General features: G+C 35.0%; 1 protein-coding gene across 2 annotated transcripts in view; it reads left to right on the top strand.

Moving 5' to 3' along the window:
* LOC120089385 (nucleoporin (DUF3414)) overlaps positions 1–13,444 on the top strand; it is an 86,397-nt gene that overhangs the window by 61,059 nt on the left and 11,894 nt on the right. For both annotated transcript variants that reach the window (XM_039046836.2, XM_090305853.1), the window contains 12 exons: positions 140–225; positions 309–413; positions 521–592; positions 1,253–1,341; positions 2,704–2,852; positions 3,411–3,554; positions 3,627–3,734; positions 10,279–10,389; positions 10,975–11,079; positions 11,175–11,285; positions 12,514–12,692; positions 12,855–13,326. In XM_039046836.2, coding sequence (XP_038902764.1) covers positions 140–225; positions 309–413; positions 521–592; positions 1,253–1,341; positions 2,704–2,852; positions 3,411–3,554; positions 3,627–3,734; positions 10,279–10,389; positions 10,975–11,079; positions 11,175–11,285; positions 12,514–12,692; positions 12,855–13,326 — 1,731 coding nt within the window. The remainder of the gene's footprint in view (positions 1–139; positions 226–308; positions 414–520; positions 593–1,252; positions 1,342–2,703; positions 2,853–3,410; positions 3,555–3,626; positions 3,735–10,278; positions 10,390–10,974; positions 11,080–11,174; positions 11,286–12,513; positions 12,693–12,854; positions 13,327–13,444) is intronic.

Below are 13,444 nucleotides of genomic sequence, written 5' to 3'. Positions count from 1 at the left end.
CCATTCAAAATAATAAGACCTTGCAGATGATTAAAAAAACGTCTTGAAACTGACACCCATGTGAATATGCAGTTGCTTCTTGAGATTTTTTTGCATGGTTATTTTATTGTTTTATTAACAGTTACAACGTCTTGTATAGGCTGTCTGTTTTGCTTTGATGGGTGGTACACACATTTCTAATCCTCAAGTTGCAGACAGAGCTTGTCCGACAGAAAAGAATTTGTGGTGATTTTAAATTCTTTTTATTCTGTTAAAAAGTTCCATTACTTATTTGTTATCAATCCGTTAAATTTAGTATTGTTCACCAGGTTGGTTGAGATTATTTGTGTTCTCGTGAGAAACTTATCTCCTAATTCAAGTAATGCTGCTGCGATGTCCATGGGTCTAAATATTTTGTCAAAGATGTTGAAATGGTAATCTTAGAGTTCTTAAAGTTGTTTTTCACTTCACAGTATTGTAATTTTCTTTTCAGGAATTACTCCTTTCATCTTTTTCTAATACATTTTGGTTCTACTTCTAGTTTCCCTGCTACGGTCACTCCCCTGGCACTCCAGGCAAATATTTTCAATGTTGCTGGCCACGATGCACTGAGGTGAAGCTTCCTTTGTGTCTTCTTTATTTTCCCTGAATATATTTATTGTTGTGTTGCTAAGTTGCACATTTTCAGCAACTTGAAAGTTGAAACTGCAGCCTGAATTTTTCAACAACAGAAAGCGATTATTTGTTTTCGTTTAAGCTTAATAATACAAAATGCATAAAAAGCATTTTCAAGTTATATTTTACCCTGAATATTTTAAATTGTTGTATCCCTTTGTTAGCAAGCTCTGTTAAGAATTTTTAATAGAAAATAAAAGATTGGGGTAAAAGTAAATATTTTAAATTGTTGAGGGAAGAAACAATGCTTGATGCTTGCGAAATGTTCTATTACTTGAGTTCCTCAGCATGCCATAGATAAATTAGTTATTTTTGTCGTGGTTTATTTATTTTTAATTAGAGACAGAGGAATGCCAATTTTCTTTTGGCCGCACCTGTATATTATGCTTTTGTATGGGTTGATATTTTGATATTTTAAGGTTTGATGTCCTGTCCACAATCTGTGTATCCTTTTTATGAGGAAGAGGAGGATTCGGTTGTTTCTTAATTTATTTTTAATAAAAAATGTGATTGTTGTACATTCATGCTCGTTAATTAACTTCAATAACTTTATTCTATTCGCAAATGGTAATTTTTCTTCTTTCTTTTCTTTTTTCAGTGAGTCATGGCTTCAATTTGGAAAGCTCGCAAAGATGTTGCTTATTGATTTTGAGCACAATGATACTGACTCCCCGCTCTGCATATCACGTATGTTCGGCTCTAGTTTGTAATAATTTTTGGCCGATATGATTTATTTCATTTTGGCCCTTCACTTTCTTGGCTTTTGATAAAAATACTGAAAAATTCGCACCATTTATACACGAGTTTAATATGTATCTATACATAGAAGCCCTAATTTATGAATAGTAAAATTACAGTAAAGGAGAAATTGCTAGTTCAATGAATTCATTGCAAGCACCATTTGTTCAAAGTAAAAACTGCTCGTAAACAGAACTTTGCTACATCAATTTGGTGAGTTGTTTTGCAATGAAAACATTTCAAGTTAGAGAAAAAAAATTACATTTTTGGTGATAGGTGGTTACAGAAGTATAAAAAAAATACTTTATGATAGATAGTTTGTTAGAGTATTAATATAATATTAAATTTATTGCCACCCATAAACTTAAGCTTTTGGGTTAATTGGTGATTTAACATGGTATCAAAGCTCATGAAGCCCAAATGGGCATTCAGTTCCTAAAAAAAATAATTGGGATCCGATCCAAAAATGGTGACACCATCTTGAGGGGGATGTTGAGAATCCTACATCGGAAAAATCAAGAGACCTCACAATCTCTATAAGGTAGATCATAGTTGGGCTACTCCTCTCATTGCCAATTGGTTTTGACATGGAACCCCATGTTATCTCATACTGTCCTCACTATGTCAAATCTCCATAATCTCGTCTCACGAAAATTTATAGTAGACTTGATATGGAACCGTGGTAGTTTTTAAAATCTTTTGATTTGATAGTCTTTGGTTTCAATATGTTTTATTTAAGATATCATAGATTTCTATGCCTACAATCATTTACTCAGAGCTTTATTTAATTTCCTACTTTGAAACTATCATCCTACCATCTCAGATGTCTTTTTCCTCTGAATCAACTTTCCATCTATTATATTTCTTTTTCTACCTAAAAGAATAAGATCATTTATTGTATGGTATTGTGGCAATGATAACATAAACAATTTGTCAGAGATCCACTTCCACGTTTCACTGACAACTCAAATTAAATTTACCATAACCCATCAACTTAAGTTTTTGGGTTAATCAATGATATAACATGGTATGAGAGCAGGAGGTCCTACGTTCAAACTTTTTAATGTCATTTCCTTTTCAGTTGATATTGATTTCCGCTCATTGAATCTTCTACAAAATTTGAAACCCACAAATTAAGTGAGTGTTTAAGTGTTGATATAATTAAATTTATCATATTAGCTTCAACTTTTGGGTCGTGATGATTTACCAGTTTTAATGCTCGACAACCTTGTGTTGTTGATGTCCTTGCTTGCTTCAATGTACAGTGCATGCTAACATGGTCTTATTCCTGTGAACTGTCAAACTTTTCAGTACTGGACTTTACCATGCCGCTAATGGAGACTGGATTAGAAAATGATGCTATCCTAGCTCTTATTGCTTTCTGTCTTCAGTATATTCTAGTTAATCATGAGTACTGGAAGTACAAGGTTAAGCATACTCGTTGGATTGTAACTTTGAAGGTATGTTCTCATTTATAGTTGATGTTTTCTTGGCCTTTGTTCTTTTTTCAAAGTCTAACAGTGTGGGCTATACAATTCCTACCTTCAGTTGAGCATATCAATTTCGTTGTTTATTCTAGTAAAATTTGAAGTTTGCAGATATTACATTTTCTTTTTCTTCGTCTTTCACATTGAGTTACATATTTTAAATTGATTGCTGTTGGTATCTTTTGTGCCTGGCATTATCTCTCTAGACATTTTTTCTCAAAGTTATTTCTATAGAATTGAGCTGGCCGTATTTTGTGCTTATATCAAGAAAGAGCCATATCTTGTAATATCAAGTATCTATGTTAGGCTGTTAGCTTGCGGTTTGAGTGTCCTCTCCCAACTTCAAAGAGTTTATTTTTCTTGTTTACAAAATAGAAAGAGGAAAAAAGAAAAATATATGTTTCTTAGAGAGAGAGAGAATGTAATTGTAACTTACCTGTCTTGCATTTGTTATAATTGTCTAGGGAAAGGCTTGGCTCAAATATCTGTTCCATTTCTGTTTATTCTGGACCGTTATCCATTCTGTTGCAGGTGCTTGAGGTGACGAGGAGATGCATTCTTTTAAGCTCAGGTGCTGGAAAACTGGGCCCACTTGTCCAGAATATGCTTCTTTCTGATTCTTCCATCCATAACACTCTTTTTCGAGTGGTTTGTACGACTAGACAAGCTCTCGAGGTCTGTCTAGCAAATGTAGTTTGTGTATATTTTAAGCTTATTGATTTTCTGACATGGAGTTATATTGATCAGAAACTATATATCAGCCGTCTTTCTGACCCACGGGAGATTGAGGGTTTAGAGCATGCCATCTGTTCTGTCCTGGATATTATTTTCATCATGCTTTCTGCATTTTCAAAGGTATTTCATGATTGCATCACTTTTTTGTTTTCTTAAATGTAATTATTTCAAGGAATCTTCGTTACTTTAACCAAGTTTCGGGTTAATATAACTGGTTCCATCTTATTAGTTTTATGCATTGTTAATTGAATATATCAAGGTTTTTAAGGGTCTTTTCAAGTGAGTCTTTTCAAGGTAAAGCCGTTGAGGATTTCACGTTTCAAATATTAAGGGATCTCATAATGTACTCAAACTACATTTGTGTACACTATGAGATGAAACCTTATGTTAACTAATATGGTATCAAAGCCTATAAAACTCAAATGGGCATTCGGCCCAATAATAATAAATGAATCTTTTATTAAAACGAAAATACTCTTTTCATTGAAGTGGTGAAAATAGACTAATGCTCAAATTATGAGAAATGAAATAAAAGTCTAACTATAAAACAAGCCAGACCAATAAAAATAAAGAGAAAATACATCACAAAGAAAGCATTAAGCAGGAAAAATAAATGCATTCCAATTTAAGCATAGATCTTGAATGGAAAAATCTGCAAAAGACTCAGAAAAAGTGCACCAGGAAGAAGCGTTAATCCAAGCAACTTCAAAACGATCCATCCGAGGACACAATTTATTGTGGACGACCCTTTGGTTTCTTTCAAACCAAATTTCAGCAAGTAGAGCTTTAACTGCATTAGACCAAATCAACTGAGGTAGCTTCAAGGTTGGACCTACAGAAATCTGCATTTCATCATCTCAAAAATCTTTACCACACACCCATTTAATGTTGAAAAAAGAGAACAAACGCCACCTGCAATGTTTACCATAACAACAATCAAAGAAAAGGTGTTGCAAATCTTCGCTTTCAGCCATACAAAGAGAAAAAATAGAGGGAGATGAGCAATGAGAGAGGAGTTACCGTTGCATTATCGAAGAACAATTCAAATATCCAAAAATCATTAACCAAACAAGGATATTAACATGTCTTGGGCTCTCTAACTTCCATAGAGCTTTGAACATCAGGTTATCCAAAGGATTAGTAGTCAAGTGATTTGTGAGGGCTTTAACCAAGAAAACCCCCTAGGCTTTTAAAGACCAAAACAAAATTGCAGTCTGATCCAATGAATGTTTTAAAAAGTCATAGTCAGTATAGGCCTCAATGCATTTCCTATCGGTTTTTCTAAACATTAGACCTTTGTTAAGAGTGCTTTTCAAATATCTCAAAATTTGATTCACAGCTTCCATATGTTCTTCATAAGGTGCCTGCAAAAACTGACTGACTATGCTGACAACATAGGAAATGTTTGGTCTAGTATGTGATAAGTAAATTAACTTTCCCACTAGACGCTGATACCTCTCTTTAACAACAGGAACTTTGTTAACAAAATCTCTCAGTTTGGCATTGAATTCTATAGAAGTGTCAGCAGGTCTACATCTAGTCACGTCTATTTCCTTTAAAAGGTCAAGAGTGTATTTCTGTTGTGAGACAGAGATCCCTTCCTTGATCTGGCCACTTCCATTCCAAGGAAATACTAGTCAATGTCGCTTTGGATAGCAGTGGTAGCGTTCTCGACGGTGGCAGCTGTTGTAGGAGATTATCTTGCACAATTGGTTTTCGTCAACAGCTAGGGTTTCGTCACCATGCTTTGATACCATGTTAAAAGATAGAAATAGAAGACACAAGGTTTACGTGGAAAATCCTAAAATATGGAGGAAAAACCCCGATAGAGAGTCATTTTTATTATTTTTTAACATAATATGAAAGATACATGAGGGTTCTTATTTATAGGTCCCTTAGTTTCAACAGTATGATTGGAATATGCACAAACAATAAATAGGCCATCGAGGTGTTTTAAGATATTTTATGCCCTTTTTTAAACTGTAGGTTAGCGTTTATTATGCATGCATGTTAGTTGGTTTAAAATATTTGTATGTGCTATTATTCATAAACGTGACATCGGGAATTTTAGCAACATGAGGGTTCTTATTTATAGGTCCCTTAGTTTCAACAGTATGATTGGAATATGCACAAACAATAAATAGGCCATCGAGGTGTTTTAAGATATTTTATGCCATTTTTTTTAAACTATAGGTTAGGGTTTATTATACATGCATGTTAGTTGGTTTAAAACATTTGTATTAATAAAGGTGACTTCGGGAATTTTGGCAACATTGTGTCCAAAATGTTCTATTATTAGGGTTTTCCATTATTGTAAATATCTAGTTATATTTTCCTTTTCTATGCTTTGTACACATTTATATATATCCATATCTTTGGTGAATGAATAGAGCGTTCTAAATCTCTCTCAAACCTAAGAGTTTTACATGGTATCAGAGCCCTCTAAACAAACTTAGGGTTTTATGAACCTTAGAGTTTGAGAATTTAGAATTTGTTTGTGTTACGTCTAGGGTTTTGTGGAAGGGTAAGTTTACACTTTTGCTCACAGCTGTTGTCTTTGGTTCGTTCGCCTCTGCTGTCGGGAAAAAAAGGTAGTTTATCGACACTGCCAAGTTCGTCGAGAAGCCCAGCCGCCAATCTACAGAACCCCAAAGTCTGGATTCCATCTGGCCAGCGCGTGAGACTCACGTGCCACTTTTCCCTTCTGTTTTCGATCCACGTGCCAACGCGTGTAGGCGCGTGCGCCAATTGTTTCAGTTCGTCTTCTAGGGGTTTCCTCGGTTTTGTTGACTCTTCTTGGTGGTGTGTTTGTTTGGGCTATATACTCACTGTTTGTTATGACATCTCTTCGGTAAATTAAGGTTTTATTCTCTTCTGTTCGATGTTTATTTTTTGAAGTAATGGCTGATAAGAAGCTAGTTGTCATGTCTGAGATGGTTCCTATGGTGTCAAAAGTAACTGAACACAAGTTGAATGGATCCAACTACTATTCATGGAGATCAAATGTTCTCCACTTTATTAGAAGCATGGAGATGGATGATCATATCACAGAAGAGGCGCCGATTGATGCAAATAAAAAGATTTGGCGGCAGGACGATTCAAGAATGCTTCTACAAATAAAAAATTCTATTGACCGTGAAATCGTTGAACTAGTAAATCATTGCGAATCAGTCAAAGAACTATTTGAATATTTGGATTTCCTTTATTCTGAGACAGAGAATATTAATAGAGTGTTTAATGTTTGTAAGACTCTATATCAACACGATCAAGGAGAAAAATCTCTTACAAGTTACTTTATGGAGGTTAAAAATACATGTGCAGAATTCAATGCCTTGATGCCAATCAGCACGGATCCAAAAGTTCTAATGGCTCAACGTGAAAAGTTGTTTATCATGAATTTTTTAGTAGGTCTTGCACCTAAATATGAGATGGCCAAAGATCAAGTGTTGTCAAGCTCAAATATCTCATCATTGGAAGAAGCTTATACTCGAATACTTTGTACAGAGAAGACACAAGCAGTTATGTCATCTGATTCTAGTAGTGCTTTGATTGGGCACACAAATGATTATAGAGGTAATAAGGGGGTTGAATCAAATAGCTCCAAAGATCATCCCAATAACCAAAGATCAAATCCAGGAGGTGCTATTTGAATCAATTTCTTTGTCATCAGTTTTAAATTTACCACATTTCTTGTTTAATTTGATTTCGGTCAGTAAACTCACTCGTGATCTTCATTGTTGTCTTCTTTTTTCCTGGTTATTGCTTATTTCAGGATCTTACGACGAAACAGACTATTGGTAAAAGGCGTGAATTTGGAGGTCTTTACATCTTTGAACCAAAAACACCCACAGCCATCACAGGCTTTAACGTGTAGTCTTCCTTTGAAGAGCATTGTCGTTTGGGTCATCCGTCTATCTTTGTGTTGAAGAGTCTTCGTCCACTACTTCAACATTTGTCTTCTTTAGATTGTGAGTCATGTCAGTTTGCTAAATTTCATCGTTTGAGTTTGTATCCTCAAGTCAATAAACGAGCTAGTGCTCCTTTTGAATTAATCTATCCTGATGTTTGGGTTCCATGTTCTATTGAGTCCAAAGGAGGGTATAGGTATTTTGTTACATTTGTCGATGACTATTCTCGTGTTACGCGGTTATATTTAATGAAAAATCGTTCTGAGTTACTTTCTCATTTGCGTAACTTCCATGCTGAAATTCGAACTCAGTTTAGTGGTGCTTTTAAAATCCTACAGAGTGATAATGCTAAGGAATATTTCTCTCATGCACTCAAGTCTTATTTAGATTCTCATGGCATTCTTCATCAATCTTCTTGTGTCGATACTCCATCTCAAAATGGGGTTGCGAAACGAAAGAATCGTCATTTCCTTGAGATAGCCAAAGCTTTGATGTTTCTGATGCATGTTCCAAAATTCTTTTGGGCTGATGTTGTTTCCACAACTTGTTTCTTAATAAATTGCATGCCCTCTTCCATTCTTAAGGGTGAGATACCTTTTCGTACTTTATGCCTCAAGCAACATTTGTTTCCCATTCCACCCAAAATATTTGGTTGTACCTGCTTTGTTTGGGATGTTCGACCTCAACATACCAAGTTGGATCCAAAGACCTTAAAATGTATTTTCCTTGGTTATTCCTGTGTTCGAAATGGGTATTGGTGTTATTGTCCTAGTCTAAATAAATATGTCGTCTCTCCTGATGTTTTTTTAACATTCCTCATTTTTCATCACCGTCTTTCTCTTCGAATAAGAGTCAGGGGGAGCATACAGAATTAGAGGATGATTTCCTTGTCTACACAGTTATTTATCCTTTTGATCCTCTTCCTAATTCATCTCTACCTATGGCTACCTCTACTTTTCCACCCATCGTTAAGGTCTATACTCAATGACAACCTCCTTAGTTCCATGCCCTGTACCAAAGACTTCTTCGTCTCCTTCGATTCCATGCCCTATACCAGAGTCTTCTTCGTTATCGGATCCAGAAACGAGTGATGATCTTTCTATTGCTCTTCGTAAAGGTAAACATACATGTGCTCATCCTATTTCCTCTTTTGTTTCATATAACCATTTTTCGTCCTCCGCATGTTCATTCATTGCATCCATAGAGTCTGTATCCATCCCTAAAACTGTTCATGAAGTTTTGTCTCATCCTGGTTTGTGTGCCGCAATGGTGGAGGACATGACTGCCTTAGATGATAATTGTATTTAGGATTTTGTTTCTTTCATTAGCTATCGGTTGCAAATGGGTGTTTGCAGTTAAAGTCAATCCTGATGGTTCTGTTGCTCGGTTAAAAGTGTGCCTTGTAGTGAAAAGTCACGTACAAACTTATGGCGTTGACTATATGCTGATACTTTTTCTTCTGTAGCAAAAAGGGCATTTGTGAGGCTTTTTATTTCATTAGCTTCAATCAATCATTGGCCTTTACATTAGTTTGATATTAAAAATGCATTTCTTCATGGTGATCTTCAAGAAGAGGTGTAGATGTAGTAACCACCAGGGTTTGTTGCTCAGGGGGAGAATGGAACGGTGTGTCGCCTTTGTTAATCTTTGTATGGATTAAAGAAAAGTCCACGAGCTTGGTTTGGTAAATTTAGTTAAGTGATTGAAAGCTTTGGAATGCGGAAGAGCACGTCAGATCATTCGATTTTTTTTAAGAGATCTGATGATATTGTTATTCTCGTGTTCGGAAACATTGTTAGGATTTCCCATTATTGTAAATATCTTGTTATATTTTCCTTTTCTATGTTTGTACACTTGTATATATTCATATCTTTAGTGAATGAATAGAGTATTCTGATTCTCTCTCAAACCTAAGAGTTTTACGATATGTATTATATATTTTTTTCAAAAGTGTTTTTGTACATAATTTGTTTGGTTTGGTTAATACTGAAATTATTCCTATTAAATGTCAAATTACTATAAGACTATTAAATACTATGAACTAATAAGTTCAAAATTTTCTTTAAAATCCTTTCATAGGTCGATTTTTTTTTTTTTGTTCCTGTTTTTTTAAATATATGATCATTTGAGTTGGGGTTATAGTTAGTTGTCGGAGATTATCAACGGAATTGGCCACTGAAGATAGTCATGCAAAGATTGTGGTTGTCAAAGTTGATCGCCAGATGTGGTATTTTTCAAAGGTGGTTGTTGGAGTTGGTCACTAGAGCATGTCACTGGAGTGAGGCGGTGGTATTTGCTGGAGTTGGTAGCCAATAGGTGGAGTCATTGGAAACATTAGAGAAAGGAAGAAATGGGTTGAGTTGAGGTGAGTTGGTAATAATCAACTCAACGACTAAGTGGGTGGGCCAAACATTGAGTTGGTGAACCAAACACCCCTATGAAAATTGGTAAATTGGTAATTAAAATCAATGAAGGAAGATAACATGTAAGACATATTCTAGATAAATGATTCTTCAGCCTTTTGATGGTGCTTAACTCATGGAAAGCACATTCTATTACCAGTACTATTTTTCAAGTTCCTTCTGCTTATTTGAAATGCAGTTGAGCTGGGTGGGTAGATCAATCAAGAAACCTATTATTATTTTTCATTATATTCTATAAGTTTTGGATAGGCAATTTAATATCATAAATATATTGTGCTTGATCAATTAAAAACTGGTTTGATTGGGGGTAAGACTGACATATGTTCATTTCAGGATTCGTCAGCTGCACCTGCCGTATTTCATCAAGCATTGATATCATTGAAAACTAAACCCATTCCTATAGCAGCAGCGGTCATTTCTTTGTTTTCTTATTTTCGAAATGTGGTATGGATCCATTGATCAATTTGAATCAACTTGTTTGAAAATTTATAATGTCTTTATTGAAATCCGAATATCAGTCTTAATTGGAGAACTTTCATTTATCCTTCTTAGAATTTCATCTTCATCTATTATTGTATTATCTAACTGTTTCCTAGTTTTTATTGTTTTTTATTTCATTTGTCCTCTCCCTAGTGGAGCTTGTATCTTTTAAGAACTAACTTCTTTTTATTTCATCAATGGAAAAGTTTAGTTTCTCTTAAAAAAAAAAAAAGTGCCAGATCAGTGGAGTGTCGTGGGAGAGTTTATTGCCAAATCATCCATCCATTAGTTAAATAATAGTCAAATGAACTTACAGACCATTTATAAGTAGTTTTGAAATCTCAATGACCAAAAGTTAGTTTGCTAAAAAATTTATTATTGCAAGTATGTAAGCAGTCCTTTAATATGCTTATGGTCTAGATTTTCCATTACATCTCTTTCGTTATTGAAATGTACGAGTCTGACTCGGAATTTTTTTATTACTTTATAATATTTTTATCATTGTTTATTATCTGTACCAAAGATTTATGGGTTGTGATATTTCTGCAGAGAGTACAAGTCGGTGCAGCAAGGGTACTATCTATGTTATTGTTAATAACAGACGACTTGCAACCCCATTTGTCTAGTGCGTGCTTTAGTCTTGATGATGAGCAAGTATAGTACTCTTTCTTGAGCTAGTTTCACTTGATTTCTGTTTATAGGACTAACTATTTTTCGATTGACATGTTTCTTTGTTCTCATGGTTTTAGATAGCAGATTTGAGGCAATCAATTGAGTGCATACTTCTAAAAAAGTCTGTGTGGGACGAAGATCTCTTTGTTGCTGTAGTTAACATGTTGACTTCGGCAGCACTTTATCAGGTTGGTTATTGAATCTACTTATTTCATGGTTATAAACATTGGGGATAACACGTGAATACATTCTTAAGTATATGTGCACTTATTATTAGTACCCAGGAGGTCAATAATCTACTAGTTTTTACTTCAATTTAAACTTCTTGTTGGGTTTTCTTGATATTTTTGTAATATAAGGTGTGTTGTATGTGTATATTTATCATTTATGTTTGTAAGATTGTAGATTGGGTCGTCGGACAAATTCTTTAAACTCCATTAGCCTGTTTAGTTGTAATGATCTCAAAATCTAGTCGCTTTATAGCAATAGCCGTTTCGTGGTTGGCTCTGTAATTCCCAAACTTTCATCCACAAATTTATGGTTTGACCCTAGGCTTATCGAGTTGATTTGGATGGCCAAAATCCCCAAGAAAAAAAATTTATGTGGATCCTCGGTCAAAAGAATTATAAGTACATGGTGTAGAATCCGAAGAATGCCCTTATGTTGTTTATCTCTCAGCTCGTTTACACATCTGCTCCTTTGCTGATGCTTGTTGGCCTTTTCATTTGAAGACTTTTGGCCTAAGATGCTGCAATCCTCCGATATAAATCCTTGGTGGCCTAGCTAAAGTGACTTGGTCCAACACTGTCTTTGCTATCCATTGGAGGATTTGATTCGAGAGGAATCAGAAAGTTTTGGGAGGAATTGTGTTAAGTCAGAGGAGTGCTGGGACATCATCAAATATTTTGGCCTCCACGTGGTGCTCTTGGAGCTAGCTCTGGAATCATATAATGAAAGTAAATTAACAGTAGACAATGATCATTTTTGGCCTAATTCCCTGCGGACACGGCAACACTACACATGTATAAGCCCGATTTCCTCAAACATTCTGCCATGGCACTCGTAAATTTAAGATGCCTCCCTCTTGATTTGTTTTAAATTAAAACATTATATAATATTTTTAGGATTTTAAGGTTCTCTCTAATATTCCTCCGAAATTTCCATACTTGAAAGAGTATAGGTAAGAAACCTGAAAATGTAAAACTTTGCCCTTCCCAAATTTACATTTCCGGCAAGTTGATGTGGTTGAATTGTAAAGTTTTGTTTGTAATTAGTGTTGGTTAGAAGGCTTCCAGCAAGTTGGTGCGCATAAATTCTAATTGGAACATTTTAGACCATTTTATATTGTTGTTACCAAATACCTAGGTGGCATTATTCTGATTTGTTATTTGTTTTCTTCATGCGTCCTCTCTACAGCCTTCTTTCCTTGTCACTTTATTAGCTAGCAAGGAAAATTTGAATGCCCAACTAAATTTCAATGGTGGTGGGACTCATCAAACTAAAGATTCTTTGCCGGCTTCATCAGGATTGGAGAAATCAAGTATGATTGATGCGCTTTTACAATATCTAAAGGAAGCCAATAAGCATGCAAAAAGGTTCATTCCCTAAAAGAATCCCTCCCGATTATCAAAAGCTTAATCCTTTTATTTTACATTTTAAATTGGGGGTCTTGTGTCTATTTTGTTGGGTGCTAGATTCCTTGTGTTATTTATTGCTATTGTCTTAACTTAAATTTGTTTGCCATTTTTGATCTTCAGCAACCTCCGGATACAGCTGAATGTACTCAATTTTTTCAAGGCACTTTGGCAGACAGCTGGCCCATTTATAATGATTTTGGATAGGATGAAAACTTCAGAGAAGGTTTTGGAACAATTGACAGACGGTGTTTCACACTTCGTTTCTGGAGAAGCTTGTGCCGCCAAAAATATTGCTGGGATGCAGGATCTAAACTCTGCTTACAAATATTTGTTACTCTCATCCATGGTGGAAATAATGTCGTATGACATTTTTCTGCAAAAAAAGATGCTACATGGTGAGTCGATTGTAGAACAAGCTGGACCAAAGGACAAAGCTGCGATTGCTGTGAGCAATGAAAATTCGAGATTACCCTCTAGTCTCTCTGATGTCAAGAATATATTATCAGCTGCATGTGATGGCTTCCTTTTAGGCAATCTGACCAAGCTGCTTGCTTCTTGTGAATTTGATAATGAAACATATCACCGGGCAAAGGTGGTTTTCATTCAGTTTATTGTTTCTTTCTTACATCTTTATGCTTTTTGAAAAAACATCGGTAATTTCTAATTACCCTTCTGTACACTAAGTTTTGGTTTCTGTTTTTTTGTTTTAT

Source organism: Benincasa hispida, chromosome 10 (genome assembly GCF_027475165.1).
Source record: "Benincasa hispida cultivar pf3 chromosome 10, pf3_genome.v1.1, whole genome shotgun sequence".
Taxonomy (NCBI): domain Eukaryota; kingdom Viridiplantae; phylum Streptophyta; class Magnoliopsida; order Cucurbitales; family Cucurbitaceae; genus Benincasa; species Benincasa hispida.
The sequence above is the reverse complement of the archived record's forward strand: the minus strand, read 5'-3'. Positions and strand labels throughout refer to the sequence as shown.